Source organism: Natrix helvetica (assembly GCF_964273705.1).
Source record: "Natrix helvetica genome assembly, chromosome: 1".
Taxonomy (NCBI): Eukaryota; Metazoa; Chordata; class Lepidosauria; order Squamata; family Natricidae; genus Natrix; species Natrix helvetica.
In genome coordinates this window covers 359,601,383-359,618,814 of record NC_138548.1, presented here as the reverse complement: position 1 = coordinate 359,618,814, position 17,432 = coordinate 359,601,383, and the positions used below count along the sequence as shown (strand labels likewise).

Here is a 17,432-nt window from a genome sequence, read left to right as displayed (position 1 = left end):
TGCAAGATTTCCCCTTTTGTGAATGAGACAAATCAGTATTTGGCCATGAAAAAAATGTTCTTTTTTAAAAAATTCAATGTGAATTGTGTCTTTCCTACCCTGAATGAGATCAACCATTACTTCCTATGATTTAGAGCAGTGTTTTTCAACCTTAGTAGCTTTAAGACAGGTGGGCTTCAATCCCAGAATTCCCCGGCCAAGCTTGGGAAGCCCTGATCCAGTGGAAACAGGGTCAGGTTAGGTAGCAAAGACACACTTTCTCAATCTTGGCAACTTTTAAGACGTGGACTTCAATTCCTAGAACTCCCCCGTTAGCTTGGCTGACTGGGGAATTCTGGGAATTGAAGTCCACCCCCCCCTCTTAAAGTTACCAAGGTTGAGGAACAATGGCCTATATATATATGGAGATTCTCAGTCATCCAGGCAGTGGTTGTCCCAAAGGTGTTTTTTCCAAAAACGCAACTGGACTTTTTTTTGTTGAAAACCTTTCACTTCTTATCCAAGAAGCTTCTTCAACAATACATTTTCAAGAGAAAGAAAAACGAAGTCCAGTTGCCTTTTTGGAAAAAACACCTTTGGTTCTGGCCTATAATATCATACAATGGGTTGAGCTATACAGGTAGTCCTCGAGTTACAACAGTTCATTTAGTGACCGAAGTTGCACTGAAAAAAGAGACTTAGGACCATTTTACGACCTTTGCTGCATTCCCCATGATCACATGATCAAAAGTCAGATGCTTGGCAACTGTTTCATACTTATGACAATTGCAGTGTCCCCGGGGCCATGTGATTGGTCCTCTCTTGCCATCTTCTGACCACCAAAGTCAACAGGTAAGCCAGATTCACTTAACAACCGTGTGACTAATTGAAGAACCGCAGCGATTCTCTTAACAACTGCTGCAAGAGAAATCGTCAAATAAAGCAAAACTTGCTTAACCCATTTATCACGTAGCAACATCGCTTTTGGGCTCAAATGTGATGGTAAGTCAACGCCCTCAACTCTGCTTTGGATTTCCCATTCCTTTCCTCCCTAAGAATTAATTCCCCACCTCAGAAGCTTTGCGACTTCGGTGTGTTTAACAGATTAACAGAGTTGGGAGGGACCTTATAAGTCATCTAGTCCAACCCCCCTTCCCCCAAGCAGGAGACCCAACACCAGTGATGGCTAGCTTTTTTGTCATTGCGTGCTGAAAGCGTGCACATCTGCAAACATAATGCAAATTGCGCACCCCTACATGCCCATGCATGCATGTGCATGCATGTGCATGCATGTGTGCCCTGACCCCATGCATTCATGTGCTCCCCCGCACATGTGCCCCGCACCCCTCGTCCATTTTTGGCTTCCAGGTTGGTGCAGAAGGCTTTCCAGGCCCAAAATGGGGTGCTGGGGGGGGAGCGGCACGAGGCCCCAAAATGCAATGTGAGTGCCATCTCTCCCCGCGCATGTCCCCTGCCCCCCATACATCCTCTGCAGAGACCCAAAGACCATTTGGCCAGCATGCGCGGTGCAGCTGGGCTGGGGGTGACGACTAGGGTGGCAGCAAAGAGGGCTCTGCGTGCCACAGATTCACCATCACGGCCCTACACCATTTCTGACAAATGCCAGTCTGGTCTCTTCTTGAAAGTCTCAAGTGACGAAACTCCCACACTTTCCGAAGGAAACTTCTGTTCCATTGGTTGGTTGGTTGTCATTGTCAGAAAGTGAGTTTCTCAAAGCTGGGTTGATCAGGTCCACTTTGCAAAGGTTTGGGGAGAATGTTAAGTGGTCCAGGTGTTGCAACCCTCTTTGATGGGTTGGGAACACAAGTGGGCAAACGACTTGTGTCGATCCTTCGCGGCTGCCAATCGAGCGCCTGTCGATCCCTCGCAGTGCAATAGAATAGAATAGAATTCTTTATTGGCCCAGTCGGTGTGATTGGATGCGCAAGGACTTTGTCTTTGCCTGACCCGTGCAAAGTATTGCCAAAGTCTCACACATACCGCTTTTAAATGCAGCCGGGTCTTTAAGAGAGCGAAAGTTAGCCAAGCATTAAAATAACAACAACAACAACAATAACAATAATAATAATGATTGCATTTAACAACTGGGTATGTTTAGCTTAAGAGAAAGAAGGACTAGGGGAGACATGATAGCAGTGTTCCAATATGTCAGGGGTTGCCACAAAGAAGAGGGAGTCAAGCTATTCTCCAAGGCACCTGAGGGTAGAACAAGAAGCAATGGGTGGAAACTAATCAAGGAGAGAAGCAACTTAGAACTGAGGAGAAATTTCCTGACAGAACAATAAATCAGTGGAACAAGTTGCCTCCAAAGGTTGTGAATGCCCCAACACTGGAAGTCTTTAAGAAGATGTTGGATAGCCATCTGTCTGGAACGGTATAGGGTTTCCTGCCTAGGCAGGGGGTTGGACTAGAAGACCTCCAAGGTCCCTTCCAACTCTGCTATTGTATTGTAACAGGAGGGATCGACCTTCGCTGTTTCAGCGGCGCTCCAAGGGGTTAAATCCAGAGAGGCAGGGAGTCCCGCGTCCTAGAAAGGCCGTGCAAAGCGGAGGGTTTGCTTCTAGGTGTTGTCTGGGAGTCTTTGCAGCCGGACTAGTGGGGAAAAGGGAGGGGGTATCGCCGTGCATGGGGGGAAGAGTGAGCGGCGGAGCCCAAGGGAAGCGGGGTTAGGAGGGTGGATTCCACACCCTTTTCCACCCCCAGCAGCTGGGATCCCGGTGGGCCGTTTGCTCCGCGAAAAAGCCTCTTCCCCCCCTTGGCAAAACTGGACCTTCGCTGCGCTTCTGCTCCAGGCTGGATCGGTTCTGCCAAGCCAAAGCGCGGCGGGTTATGATCGCGACCCAGTTCATCCGGAGGGCGCCTGGTTGGGGAAAGCTGGGGTAGATGTGCCCTCTGGGGAACCTGGGAAGGCGGGCACAAGTCCCTGGCTTGGAAAAGTGGTGTGCAAATTAGTTGCATGCATGTTGGGTTTGGAGATGATTAAGACAAACACCACGGATTGCAAAAACAGCCCATCTGTCTCAGTTCAAAGGAAGCAGGGAGTCACATATTTAGGGTATGTCAATCAAGCAGATCACCTTGCCTGCCTGTGGAAATCACTTGGGGCTCTTCCCAAGGGAGTCCCTATTTTCTTGGATCCCGTTTCCAGCTGTCCACCATGGCTCCCTCTCCTTCCACCTTCAATCAACTATGCCCAAAATTGGGTGGGTGGGTTGGTTGGTGTCTGGTCTGACATCCGCTTGGTTGACATGCCCAAAATACATGATTCCCTGCTTCCTTTGAAACTAAGATTTGAAACGGTATAGGGTTTCCTGCCTAGGCAGGGCGTTGGACTAGAAGACCTCCAAGGTCCCTTCCAACTCTGCTATTGCATTGCATTGTATTGTATTGCAATCCATGATGTTCCTTCTAATCTTCTCCAAATCCATCATGCAAAAGAATCTTCTTGGTCTTGCTCACTGTGTAAATTTCACAAGCTTTGGCTCAGCTGGAAACAGTGTTTGAGGCCGGGTGATTCTCAACCTTGGAAAATTTAAGCTGGGTGGACTTCAACTCCCAGAATTCCTCAGTTGAAATGCATGTGCAGAATGGCTGGGGAATTCTGGGAGTTGAAATCCAGACTTTTTTAAATTCCCAAGGTTGAGCTGGATCTGGACAGCAAAACCTGTTTCTTCCTGTCTTTGCAGATATATCCAGCCTGGTACCAGGTGACAAGAAGCGGTGCCGGCCGTTGCAAAATTATAAATAAGACCGTTAATTTTCACCATGGCCACTTTTCAATTTGCACGTGTGATACCTAATTTCATGTTTGAAGCAAGGAGGAGAACGGGGTTCTTTCAATAACTGCATAGTTTTTTAATAGGCTCTGTAAATTTAATAATACAGCTTTATAATTTTGCCTAGGGACTCAGTGGCTAAGATGCTGAGCTTGTCGATCAGAAAGGTCAGCAGTTTGAATCCCTAGCACCACGTAATGGAGTGAGCTCCCGTTATTTGTCCCAACTTAGCAATTTGAAGCACGTAAAAAATGCAAGTAGAAAAATAAGGACCACCTTTGGTGGAAAGATAACAGCGTTCCATGCGCCTTTGGCGTTGAGTCATGCCGGCCCCATGGCCACGTAGACATCTTCGGACAATGCTGGCTCTTCGGTTTTGAAACAGAGATGAGCACTGCCCCCTAGAGTCAGGAACGACTAGCATATATGTGCGAAGGAAACCTTTGCTTTTACCTTTATAATTTTGCCAACAAAATGCAAATGTTTATTTTTAATCGTTGTGCCAAACTTTTTGGGGACTCTCCTCCTTGCGTCCTTCCCAAGTTGTTGTCCGTTGTCTCTGAATGTTCAGCCGTGTGCCACTATCTTGATGAAGGTCTCCAAGGATGAAAATGGAAGAAGGAGGGACTCTTAGTTGTCTCCCAGGGGAGCTGCCCAAACTAGCCGGAGAAATCCTTCCTGGGGTCATTGTAGATTGAAAGATCAGAGTTGATTTCAGAGGACGAGGCAAATCTCTGGATGGAGATATGGGAAGATCCTGTGTACAGGCCATCCTACCTCAGGTGAAGGGAGAATCAGAAGAGGATCTAACCCAGCACTGGGAAGTCCAATGGAAGACTTTCTTGAGGACAATGGAGTCCTCTCACTTGGGCTGAGGAATGACCCATTTCCCGGAGGACCCTTCCTTGTGGGAAGACACCAAGATCTTCCTGGGCTCCTTTGAGCAAGTGGCTGAGGCGTGTCGCTGGCCCAGGGAACAGTGGGTAGCCCGGCTCTTGCCCACCCTCAATGGAGAAGCCAGACAGGCCTTAGATAAGCTGGAAGCTGGAGACCGAGAGGATTATGGGAAAGTGAAGGTGGCCATCTTACGAGGGGATGCTCTGAGCGGAAAGGAGATTTGCCGGAGCTTCCGGCTGTTTGGCTACTGGCAGCCGATGGGCCAAGTGCCGTCTATGCCCAACTGTGGGATCTCTGCCGCCAGTGACTGAAGACCGAGAAGAACAGCAAAGAACAGAGTGTGGAATTGCTGGTCTTGGAACAATTTCTGGCTATTCTTCCTCCGGAAATGCAGAGCTAAGTGTGTGAATGCAGCATGGAGACCTGTGCCGAGGCCGTGGTCCTGGCGGAGGACTTCGTCTCAAGGCAGCAAGAAGCTCGGAGGAAGGATAAGCAGGTGAGTTTGACTGTGCTCTTCTCTGAAATTGTGGGGTCTGCAAAGAGATGCTTTGGCTTTGAAAAAGGAGAAAGAGTTCGGATTTTGCATTTTCTATTAATGCACTCAGTAGTAGTACAAAACAAGCGGCGGTGTGTATGTATTGGTATATTTTTTAAAATAGTCATTTAAAGTCTTGAACCAAGCCATCTTTTCATCAACACCAAATGCAGATTGAAAGATAGTCCTTCCTATTTTCCAAGGCACCTGAGGGTAGAACAAGAAGCAATGGGTGGAAACTAATCAAGGAGAGAAGCAACTTAGAACTGAGGAGAAACTTCCTGACAGTTAGAACAATTAATCACTGGAACAGAAGTTACCTCCAGAAGTTGTGAATGCCCCAACACTGGAAATCTTTAAGGAGATGTTGGATAGCCATTTGTCTGAAACGGTATAGGGTTTCCTGCCTAGGCAGGGGGTTGGACTAGAAGACCTCCAAGGTCCCTTCCAACTCTGCTATTGTATTGTATAATCCTCATTTACCAACTGGAGACTTGGTTGTTAAGTGAAGCAGTCACTAAATGAAACCACAAGTGTGATTCAATCTGATTTTAGTTTTCCTTTCTTCAATAGAACCTGTGAAGGGAATCAGTTCAAGAATTGTTCATAAAAATGTTTTAGACGCTGTTGCAACTGCAAACAGTTGCTAAACAAGACATTGACTAAACAAGGATTAGTTGTAATTTGGAACCACTATGAATTAGATTCTGACTGTGGGTCCTGCAAGTCTGTAATAAACATGTTTAAACTATTTAACACCATCTGTGACTTGTTTCTTTTTTTGGATCTCATAGGGCATCTTGGAGGAAGCCTAGGCTGCTTTCTCCTGGACTCCGATTGAGCCCGGACAAAGAGCCCTCTATGTTGAATCAATGCTGGAAGGCAGTGATGGACGTGCCACTTTGTTAGGTAAGGAGGACGCTGTTTGTATATCCCAGTTCTCTTATCTATGGAAGGTTGTTATCACTCTGCGATTCTTTATCTCCCATACGAAAGCCGGGGAACATCTCTTTTCCTGAAAATCACCAGGATCTTGGGAAAACAGAGACAGTGGAGGAGAGAAATTCAGGCAGCCGTCTATCCAAGATGCTTTCATCTGAACATCAACTGCCTCTGTTTTCCAACAAGGACCGGCAATAATTGTTGTGGCCCAGCAGTGGCCGGCTGAGCTGTTGGTGGACTCTGACAGCTCAGACCATTCTGGGACTGCTCTGGAGGATGAGGAAGACTCTGGAGGATGTTTGGAGTCAGAGCAGAAACTAGAGAGGCCTATTGGCCACCAGGTGGCATCTGAGTCAGGGAGCAGTGTGGAGGAAGAGAGGGAGGTTGTCCCTGATGTGCGTATGCGTAGAATTGATAAGAGAAAGGAACAGCTGTGGAGAAGACGTTATAGAGGGAAGTAGGGACAGCTGGCTAAGGTTGTGGCCCCTCCCAAAGAGCTTATAGGTGGAGTGATGGGAGGGGAATCTTTGCAGGAAACAACAGTCCATTTTACTAGCCGTTGAGAAAGCATTCCGTAAGTTTAAACTTGGTTTCTTGAAGATAGCTTTCTAGGCTCCTAGCCAAGGGGTGGCTTTATCTATGTAATTAGTCGTGGCAGACAGCCAAGTGTCTGCATATTCATTGGAATCACGGGACAGAACAATAATGGTCATAGGTTGCAGCTCCCAAGAGCTCTGGATTCCATTCCCCACCATCCAGTCAGAGTTGAAGAAGTTTCTTGGATGAGAAGTGAAACATCTTCAAAGAAAAACCAGAAAGTCCAGTTGCCTCTTGAAAAAACACCTTTGGGACAACCGTGACCTGGATGACCAAGAATCTCCATAGACATATCATTTACAGTATTTGTGTCCGTTATCTCATAGGCATTGCTCAATGGCCATTCTGAGCTTAGATTAACGGGACAGGTGAGGTCAACAGATTTTTCTTCTTAAGGATTGAAATACTTGCCTACCATTAGAAATATAAACATTAACTCATATGTCTTTTTTTGTCATCTGCTGCAGAAAATCCACTGTTACCCCAAAGGGATGTCTCTGGGCTGGTAGAGAAAAACAAGACTTTTTTTCCGAGTTCAGAAGAAGGAATACCTCCAGGTAAATAGACATCGGCCTTCTTGAACAATTTTGAATTGCTGTGAGATTTTTAAAAAGTGAGTTGAGGGTTTCTCTCACATTAGAGTCGGATGCCCCTGAATATGTATGTAAATTATAGATTTTGTAACCTCTCATAATTTTGAAATCTCATGGTTATGCAGGAAGTCATGTGGCAGGAGATTAAATGCACACCAAAATAGGATGTTAGAAAAATAATAAAATCCTTCGTTAAACACTGCCACAGGTTAATATGATACTCTCTAAGATACAGAATGTTATAAAATGAGATTAGATTGATTCACGAAAGATACGTTTATTAGTAACTAGCTGGATACCCGTGCTTAGCGATGAAATTATGTGATGGGGCAATGCAGGAGAAATCAGGTTCACTCCGATTCAGTCCGTTGGCTCAGTGGTGGTCGGTGATTGAAACATATAAGGGAATATCGCTCCCACCGCCTTGAATCAGTAAGCAGTTCCATAGGTGGAAGGCATAGACATTTTGGTGAGGTATGGACATTTAGTACTGTAAGGAGCCCCAGACCTCTCCTGAGTGAAAGACTGGAACGTCTGCCAGTTTGAACTGAGGTAATAGAATGTGAGGCAACTGGCAGTTGGAACAGAGTTCTTTTCAGGTGGGGAGGGGGAGTAGAACTCCTTAGCATCAGAGCGTGTTAATTACTGTATAAGAAATACTAATGATTGGATGGTCATTTCAAAACATCTTTTCTTAGCAAGCACCTAGGAGCCAAGAGAAACATACTTGCCAAATTTCAAGTTTGTAAGCTTTACGGTTCTGGAGATTTCGTGATGAGTGAGTGGTATTTGCCTTTTATATATATAGAATAGATTCACAACCAGGATCAATGTTTAAGTTAGGTAAGAAAACCTGAACTGCGTTTAGTCAATCAGGAAAGGTGTGGTGAATTCCTCTTAATTCCCACTAAACTCTTTGGGGTTCAAAATCCTTCTTTATTACTCCTTTCCTTAAAGCAGAAAAACAAAGCAGGCTCACAATAGGAAAAAAATAATAATCCACAGATTCTTCTAATCGTTCTGAAAATCCTATATTTTTTTTGTCTTGGGATTGGAGTTTGGAGTTAAGGAGGGTTGCTACATGGATGGGAGACCACCAAGAAATCACAAAGCTGCTAATTAGATTGGAAAATGAAAATAATTTTGGATAGGTCCATGAAATCCCCAGTAATCAAAAAGAGGTTTTGCCTAAACACATTGTCTCCTTAGAACTAAATGTAGAATGGTCTTGGTGAATTGAATATTTCTGATTTAATATTTAGTTATATATACACATACATAATACGGTACATGCATGCACATTTTGAACGTCCTTCTGTTATAAGGTGAAGCATTCAATGTTAAATCAGAAATATTCAATTTACTCGGACCGTTCTCTGTTTAGTTCTAAGGAGTCTATGTATGTAAGGGAATTATTGCAGGTGTTCAGTTAATTGCATGATTGTTCAGTGAATCTAACGTCCCCTTTGACTTCAAACAGTCACTAAACAAACTGTTGTCAGTCGAGAACTACCTGTATTTCATTCTCTCCCTGTTCCAGAAGGTGTCTCCGAGAAGGAAGATGGAGGGGAAACACGCAAAGGGCTAGAAAGAGGCAGATGCGAAGCTCTGAGAGAAATCCCCTGGAATCCGGATGGTCCACAGATGCAGGAAGGTGATCAGGCAGGAGAAAAGGATAAATCTGCTGATGTGGACGAGGTCCCAGCTCCTCAGGAAAAGCAGCAGAAGAAGAGGAAAAACCGGTGCCTCATGGTTATCCCGGAGGAGAGACCCAGTAAAAGCTCAGCCTTTGGGAAAGGGGTCCCCCTCTATCAAAGACTCCATAGCCGAAAACTGGCCCATAAATGCTCGGACTGCGGCAAGGGCTTCGGCCACAAAGCGAACCTTACGTCGCACCAGAGGCTCCACCAGCTGGAGAAGCTCTACGACTGCTCCAACTGCGTCAAGGCTTTCCTTCGTAAGTCCATCTTGAATATGCACCTGAGGATGCACGCCAGTCAGAAGCCCTTCAGCTGCTCCGACTACGGCCTCAGCTTAAGCGCCCATTCGAGCCTCGTCCGGCATCAGCGGATCCACACCCGGGAGAAACCCTATAAGTGCTCGGAGTGCAAGAAAAGCTTCAGTCAGAACTCGGACCTGATCCGGCATCAGCGGCTTCACACGGGCGTAAAATCCTACCGGTGCCCTGAGTGCGAGAAGAGCTTCAGTCGGGGCGACTGCCTGGCTACCCATCAGAAAATCCACGCGGGGAAAGAGCAAGGAGGGAATCCGAGCCTAGCCAAAGCGTTTGTGATCAATCAAGTCCTCTTTAGCGCTTGAGAATTTTTCACTGGTGGCAAACCCCAAGTGACGCTCGGAAAAGCAAGAGGCAATGCCCAATCTTTTTCAGACTAAAAAGGACACGATTTTTCAGGAACAGGTGGGGGGGCACATTCCTAAATTGGCAGGATTGGGACAGCACCTTGAATATGATATCATTATTGTGGCCCGCCAGTGGAGCTGGCAACAGAGTCGGACAGTGAGGAGGTTGGGGAGGAACATGGGCCAGTGCTGCAGGCTGGGGAAGGCTCGGACAAGGGCTGTGAGTCGGAGGCAGAGATGGGGCCAAGGCCGTCTGGCAGTTCTCCGCTGCCTTCGGACCTAGACAGCAGTGAGGCAGAGGAACAGCTGGAGCCTGTTCCCAGTGTGTGCATGCGCAGGGCTTCCAGAAGAAAGGAACAGCTAAGAAATCAGAATCAACTTGGCAGTAAAGCCACTGGTGGATAGTGAATGGCCCCTCCCATAGGAAGCAAAAGAGGAGTGAAAGGGGAGTGGGCTTTTGCCGGAAACAGTTCATTCATTTGTTCATTTCAGGAGTGTGAAGATCTGCCCTGGAATCTCAGAGACTCTGTGCCAAGCTTTTCCTTGCAAAACACTATGTTTGGAAAATATTTACATGCCAGCTTTCCAAGATAAGGTCTGTGGTCACAATTTTACCTTTGAAAGACTGTTTTCCAGGCCTTTGCTGAATGTGAATGAGAGGAATTCACTTTCGTTTAATAAAAGGGGTTTTGTCGGGACCAGGACTCTGCTTCATGCTTTTTGGGGAAGCCTAGGTCAGAACAATCATTTAAATCTGAGTGCAGTGGTTTTTCTCCCATCAAAGACTCTCCTAAGTGAGAAATCACAAGAGTTTTAACTTTTTTTTTTTTAAGACAGTGAGGGAGCGCAGCTTACACCTCTCTCATCTTCATAAAGTTGTTTAAATGTTCGGATGCTAATAAAAGACTTTTCAGAGAAATCTTGCCCCGTGGTCGTTGTAGCCACGCATTCTTATGCAGTAGAAGGCTGTCGGTCAGTGACGTGCGGTGAGGTTTATGGCTGGTGAGGTACTGACCCAGTGGTGGGTTTCAAATTTTTTTAGACTTGTGGACTTCAACTCCCAGAATTCCACAGCCAGGCATGCTCAGTTCCGATTTAAAGCGACAGCATTTGTTTTTCTCCTTTGCGAAAGAAGTTTCCTTCTTTCTTTTTCTTTTTCTTCTCCCTTCCCCTCCTTCCTCCCTCTCCCCCTCACTCCCCCCTCTCTCAAACACACACACACACATGTTTGGATTGGACTACACACACTTTCCCCCAGCCCCGGAAGGATCCAACCCAGCTTCACTGATTACAGGTTTGAAAAGGCAACGTGGTTCTGCCTGCAATCAAACTACACTTTGAAATTTGAATTCCTCCCCCTCCCTCCGACCCACATGTACCTTTTCCAGCTGTTTCAGAGAGGATTTCAACTCTTTTCCAGCTGTTTCAGAGAGGATTTCAACTCTGCTCTTGCCTCGGGTCCTCTGAAGAAGCCCCGCCCAAACGAACAGGAGAGCTGTGTGCCTCACCTAGGTCAGGAATTTTTAGGCTTTTAACCCTTGCTTAACTCTGGTCGAGTGATCATAAAACGCCTAAAGTCAGACTAGATGAGGCATGCAGTTCTCCTGCCTCATAGTATTGGGCGCTTTTTTAGAGGCTTTTTTAAACAGTTAAGCAGAGTCATCCACGGTGAGGCAGCAACTAGCTCAGCCTGACCTCAGCTCTCGCCTTTTTCCTTTCACATTTTCTTTTCTTTTCATGATGACAGTGGTGAGGCTGTGCCTCCCCTGACTGCACGTCACTGCTGTCGGTGTGTCTCAACCTTAGCAACTTTAAGATGTGTGGACTTCAACTCCCAGAATTCTTCAGCCAACTTTGCTTTGCTGGCGTCTTAAAAGTTGCTAAGGTTGAAAAACACTGATCTATGTACAAAGAAGACGAAAAATAAAAACCACAAGAAAGAGGACAACTGATTTGAAACCTTTCGTTATTTTTCATCAGCCTGTGAAACTGTAGAAACAGGAGGAGTTTTACTATGTCGGAGAAAGAAGACAAAGGCAAGCAAATTCAGACTTCCATTTGCAGTGAATTAGAAAAATGGTTTTAAAATTCTGATGAGCTACAGCAGATTTGCCTTCTGCTTCAGCAAAAAAATAAAATAAAATAACCCAGGTTAAATAAAACCAATAAAACCGATGAGCTAACAACCTCAACAAGTATAACATGGAAGGAGAGAAAAGAAAAAAAATAGGGAAGGAAAAAAAATCCTTGAGAATCCATTACGGGCAATCCTCGAGTTACGACCACAATTGAGCTCAACACTTACGTTGCTACGTGAAACACTAGTTAAGTGAGTTTGCCCCATTTGACGACCTATCTTGCTTCAGTTGTTAAGTGAATCTTTACATATGTTAAGTGGGTAACACTTAACTTTTAAAAGGTTTAAAGCAGGGGTGTCCAAACTTGGGAACTTTAAGACTTGTGGACTTCAACTCCCAGAATTCCCCAGCCAGCTGGCTGGGGAATTCTGGGAGTTGAAGTCCACAAGTCTTAAAGTTCCCAAGTTTGGACACCCCTGCTTTAAAGTGACCCAGTGCTGTTTCTTAGACTTAGAGAGGCCAAAGGAAGCGGTGAGAGAGGGCGGAACCAAACCATGGGTATCTTTTTCCTCCAGGAGGCAGTGTTGGGTTTTGAATTTTTCCCTAAGCAAGGGAACAGGAGGCTTGGCTATAGAAATGAGAGCCCAGAGCGGAGGTGTTTCTTCTAGAAAGAGTGGAGGGTTGCAAACAGGAGAGGATAGACTCTCTTAAACCCTCCAGCTAATCTTCCTGCTTTCCTGTAGAGGAGCTGATTCCCAGCCAGATCCTTCAGGAGTAGCAGAGGGGGACCGTATAAAATAAAAAATAATGAAATGAAAAAAAGAATAGGATAGGATAGCAAAATTGGAAGGGACCTTGGAGGTATTTAACCGATTAACAGAGTTGAAAGGGACCTTGTAGATCATCTAGTCCAACCCCCCACCCAAGCAGGAAACTCTACACCATTTCTGACAGAGGGCAGTCCAGTCTCTTCTTGAAAGCTTCCGGAGATGAAGCTCCCACAACTTCCGAAGGCAAAAGCTGTTCCATTGGTTGATTGTTCTCCCTGTCAAAAAAATTCTCCTTGTTTCCAGGTTGAATCTCTCCTTGGTCAGTTTCCATCCATTATTCCTTGTCTGGCCTTCGGGTGCTTTGGAAAATATCTTGAGCCCTTCCTCTCTGTCTTCTAGTCCAACCCCCAGCTCAAACAGGAGACCCTACGCAGTATCATTTCAAACCAGTGGTTTTCCAATTTCTTACTTAAAAACCTGTTCCACTGCAAATTGGAATTGTTCTGTCATGAAATTTCTCCTGGTTTGCAGGTTGGATCTGTCCTTCCTAAGTTTCCATCCATTGATTCTTGTCCTGCTTCAGGTGCTAATAGGTTGACCCCCCTCTTCTTTATGGGAGCCTCTTAAGATATGTGTTAATACCAGTGTTAATACCACTTTATAAGGCCTTGGTAAGGCCACACTTGGAATACTGCATTCAGTTCTGGTCGCCACGATGTAAAAAAGATGTGGAGACTCTAGAAAGAGTCCAGAGAAGAGCAACAAAGATGATTAGGGGACTGGAGACTAAAACATGAAGAACGGTTGCCGGAACTGGGTATGTTTAGCTTAAGAGAAAGAAGGACTAGGGGAGACATGATAGCAGTGTCTCAATATCTCAGGGGTTGCCACAAAGAAGAGGGAGTCAAACTATTCTCCCAGGCACCTGAGGGTAGAACAAGAAGCAATGGGTGGAAACTAATCAAGGAGAGAAGCAACTTAGAACTGAGGAGAAACTTCCTGACAGTTAGAACAATTAATCAGTGGAACAGAAGTTGCCTCCAGAAGTTGCGAATGCCCCAACACTGGAAGTCTTTAAGAAGATGTTGGATAGCCATCTGTCTGAAACGGTATAGGGTTTCCTGCCTAGGCAGGGGGTTGGACTAGAAGACCTCCAAGGTCCCTTCCAACTCTACTATTGTATTGTATTGTATATTGGAAGACTGCTATCATGCCATCCCAGGAACAGAATCCATCACTTTATTGCATCTGTTTTTTGTTTTTGTTTTTTGGTAGCAATGCAGTTTTGCAATGTGCGGAAGCAGAGACGGCAGCTTGAATGAATTTTCCAAAATGCGCCTGGCTAATTTGTGACTTGAATTTACTCGACTTAAATGACAGCCTAGTTATATAGAATTTACCTTGTGGATTCTCACCATGTATGGGACCATGCATTAAACCATGTTTTAACACGAGATGTGAATGCCACCCTTTGGGTTTTTAACTAGGATAGTAGTCAGGTGTGCTGTGTGAGCCTAGTACTAATCCAGTTAATTCAGTGATTTGGGATTTTAAGGCTGTTTAATACCTAGATCTACCAGTTAGCCTGGGTTCTCAACAGGGGCAATAAATGTTGAAAGGAGCTGGTGGATTGATCGTATTTAACATTTAAGATATTTTCATATTTATGATTTTAATTGTAAGCCAGCCAGAATTACTTTTCAGAGTGAGATGGGTGGCATATAAATTTAATAAATCTCTAGAGCAGTGTTTCTCAACCTTGGTCCACCTGAAGATGCGTGGACGTCAACTTCCAGAATCCCCTAGCAAGAGCTGGCTGGGGAATTCTGGGAGTTGAAGTCCACGCATCTTCAGGTGGACCAAGGTTGAGAAACCCTGCTCTAGAGTAAGCTAGCAGTGTGTGTGTGTGAGAGAGAGAGAGAGAGAGAGAGGGAGGGAGGGAGGGAGGGAGGGAGGGAGAGAGAGAGAGAGAGAGAGAGAGAGAGAGAGAGAGAGAGAGAGAGAAGTACATGGCATGTATGGTTATGTTGCAACAGAAATTCTAGGTATTTCTTGTAAACTTTCCAGCTTACCAACCACTGATCATAGCCCACTTTTTCTTCCTGCCGTTCTTTCTGTGGAACAGACCGCAAGTCTCTTGTGGCCACAGAGAATAAGTCTTTGGGGCTGGATAAGGCAGGGGCTTTCCCATAAGGATTTTTTAAAAGTCTCCATCTGCCTGGCTATACTTCTGCAAACTACAATATGAGTTTTCCCCAAATGTACTGCTACTCCTACTGTACTTCCTTTTACGCACATATCTTACCACAACTAGCTATTACATGTCTTGTTTATTGATGGATCAAATTTGTTGGCCACCCAGGTTACCTTAGGGTAAGTCTGATTGGCTTACAATCATAAAAAACAAACAAATTAATGAATGAAGGCAAGTATATGTATTCCCAGGATAACAATTGCAGGATCCAATCTGGGTCGGTCACCGGAACCTGAGATTTTCCAAACTTTGGACTCGTGCTGGAGCCCATCCTTAGCGAACTATTCCCTACCTGAATGTATATTTTTGGGCTATTCTATGTGTTATATTTATGTGGTGCTTGGTTTTGTGTTGCTTTTCAATTGTTAATTGGGGTATTGATAGCCAGCTATTGGCTGTTGTTTCCTTGTGCTACCAAGTCCTAAGTACCTGATAATTTAAAAAGTAAATGAATTGAATTTAATAAATTCGACTCGTAGAGATAAAAGCATAAATAAGATACAAGACACAGCCAAATACAGTGGCCCAATTAAAAGATGGGGACGGCGGGAGCAGGATGGGGGGGGGGAGATGGGATCTGTTGTCAGTCAATCAACCACAACTTGTTTACAACCTGAACTCCAGCAGTAGAACAATATCCCTGTGGATGCATTCTCCCACCGTGCTTATCTTGATTATTGGATTAATTCATTTTATTTGATCATATTACAGGTAGTCCTCAACTTACAACCCCAATTGAGCCTAACATTTCATTTGTTAAGTGAGCTTTGCCCCATTTTACGACCTTCCTTGCCACAGTTGTTAAGTGAATCACTGCAGTTGATAAGTGGGTAACCTGGTTGTTAAGTGAATCTGGCTTCCCCGTCGAGTGTTTGTTAGAAGGGCGCAAAAGGTGATTTATATGACCTTGGGATGCTACAACTGTCATCAACATGAATCAGTTGCCAATTGCCTGAATTTTAATCACGTAACCACCGGGATGCTGCAACGGTCATTAGTGTGAAAAAGCGGTCATAAGTCACATTTTTCAGAGCTGTTGTAACTTTGAACGGTCACTAAAATAACTGTTGTAAGCTGAGAACTATCTGTATTATAAGAGAGCTGTGAATCAGTTCATCAGACAGACACCTAAATCTGGCAAGCTGATTGGCCACTGAAACCGAAGAGGATGGATGTTGAATTCCAACCATCTTCAATCATTTTGGTCTTCTGCATACAATTAGCCCTCAAGTTATGAGCACAACCGAGCCCAAAATGAGGGTAGAACAAGAAGCAATGGGTGGAAACTAATCAAGGAGAGACGCAACCTAGAACTGAGGAGAAACTTCCTGACAGTGTGAACAATTAATCAGTGGAACAGAAGTTGCCTCCAGAAGTTGTGAATGCCCCAACACTGGAAGTCTTTAAGAAGATGTTGGATAGCCATCTGTCTGAAACAGTATAGGGTTTCCTGCCTAGGCAGGGGGTTGGACTAGAGGACCTCCAAGGTCCCTTCCAACTCTGCTATTGTATTGTATTGTATTGTATTGTATTGTATTGTAAAATGTTGCTAAGTCAAACATTTGTTAAGTGAGTTTGCCCCATTTTACGACTTTTCTTGCCACAGTTGTTAAGTGGTTTTTCTTTGAAGATGTTTCGCTTCTCATCCCGGAAGCTTCTTTAGTGCATCATTCAGCTTCTTCGATCTTCTTGGGTGAGAGGCGAAACGTCTTCACAAAAAACAAACAAACCAGAAAGTCTAGTTGCCTCTTGGAAACAGCACCTTTGGGACAACCATAACCTGGATGACTGAACATCTCCATGAACTTTTAATAATGAAAGTATCAGCCTAGAAATCACTGTGGTTTCTAATATCACTTTAGCCACCAAGCCAGCTGGCTGACCTTGGGCCAGTTGCTTTCCCTCAGCCCTAGGAAGGAAGAGGAGGAGGGGAGAAGGAGGAGAAATCGTGGTCAGGTTTATTTATTTATTTGGTTGGTTGGTTAGTTAGTTAGTTAGTCACTCATGTACAAGATAACAGGAATAAGAATAAACATGAATAAGAAAACAGGAAATGGGTACAAATAAATGGGGACATTAGGATAGTGCCGGTGTGCTTATCCTGCCAAAAAAGTTGGTAACTTGGTCCTTGCTGGCTGGGGAATTCTGGGAGTTGAAGTCCACACATCCTGAAGCTGCCAAAACGAGGAAGCGCTGCTCCGTGTTTTTCCCAATAGGCATCAACGCTCTTTCCTTCCGCTGCCTTTATTTCTCTGCCTGGACTTTTCTTCTTTTCCTGTTACTGGCCAGCATGTTCAGCTCTTCCACCTTTCTTGCGAGGGGCTTCGCCTTCCTGGGTCCCTCCGCAGAGGTGGGGAACGATGGTCCCTTTGATGACCTATGGAGTTCAACTCCCAGAAGTTGTCATATTTTGTGCTGAATTTGGGATCGGTTTGGTCTTCCCCCAAAGGCCAGAGCCGGTAGGCCAAGCCCCGATTCTAGCACAGCTTCATTGAGAAGACGCTGTCCGGCCATGGAGGAGGTTCACGGGTGGGTTAACATCCATGTTCAGTTGGGGAGGGGGAAACATCTGTGGCCAAAGGTCCCCACTTGTATGACTCTCTCAGCAGTGGCAGCTTTCAAGAGTCCT

General features: G+C 45.1%; 1 protein-coding gene across 2 annotated transcripts; it reads left to right on the top strand.

Annotated features, from left to right (window-relative positions):
• The first annotated feature begins 377 nt into the window (after positions 1-377).
• On the top strand, positions 378-10,552 carry LOC309382938 (uncharacterized protein). Of its 2 annotated transcripts, none has more exons than XM_081934924.1 (4): positions 378-981; positions 6,003-6,117; positions 7,215-7,304; positions 8,881-10,552. In XM_081934924.1, the coding sequence occupies exons 2-4, from the start codon at positions 6,081-6,083 to the stop codon at positions 9,657-9,659; spliced, it is 906 nt and encodes a 301-aa protein (XP_081791050.1). In that variant the 5' UTR covers positions 378-981; positions 6,003-6,080; the 3' UTR covers positions 9,660-10,552. The 2 variants fall into 2 exon arrangements, with proteins under 2 accessions (XP_081791050.1, XP_081791049.1); XM_081934923.1 differs by lacking the exon at positions 378-981 and adding an exon at positions 2,717-5,169.
• The last annotated feature ends 6,880 nt before the right edge of the window (positions 10,553-17,432 follow it).

Coding starts and splice junctions, on each gene's coding strand:
- LOC309382938 (XM_081934924.1), top strand. CDS start 6,081: ATGCTGGAAGGCAGTGATGGACGTGCCACTTTGTTAG. Junction 6,118..7,214: donor TGGACGTGCCACTTTGTTAG/GTAAGGAGGACG, acceptor CATCTGCTGCAG/AAAATCCACTGTTACCCCAA. Junction 7,305..8,880: donor AGAAGAAGGAATACCTCCAG/GTAAATAGACAT, acceptor TCCCTGTTCCAG/AAGGTGTCTCCGAGAAGGAA.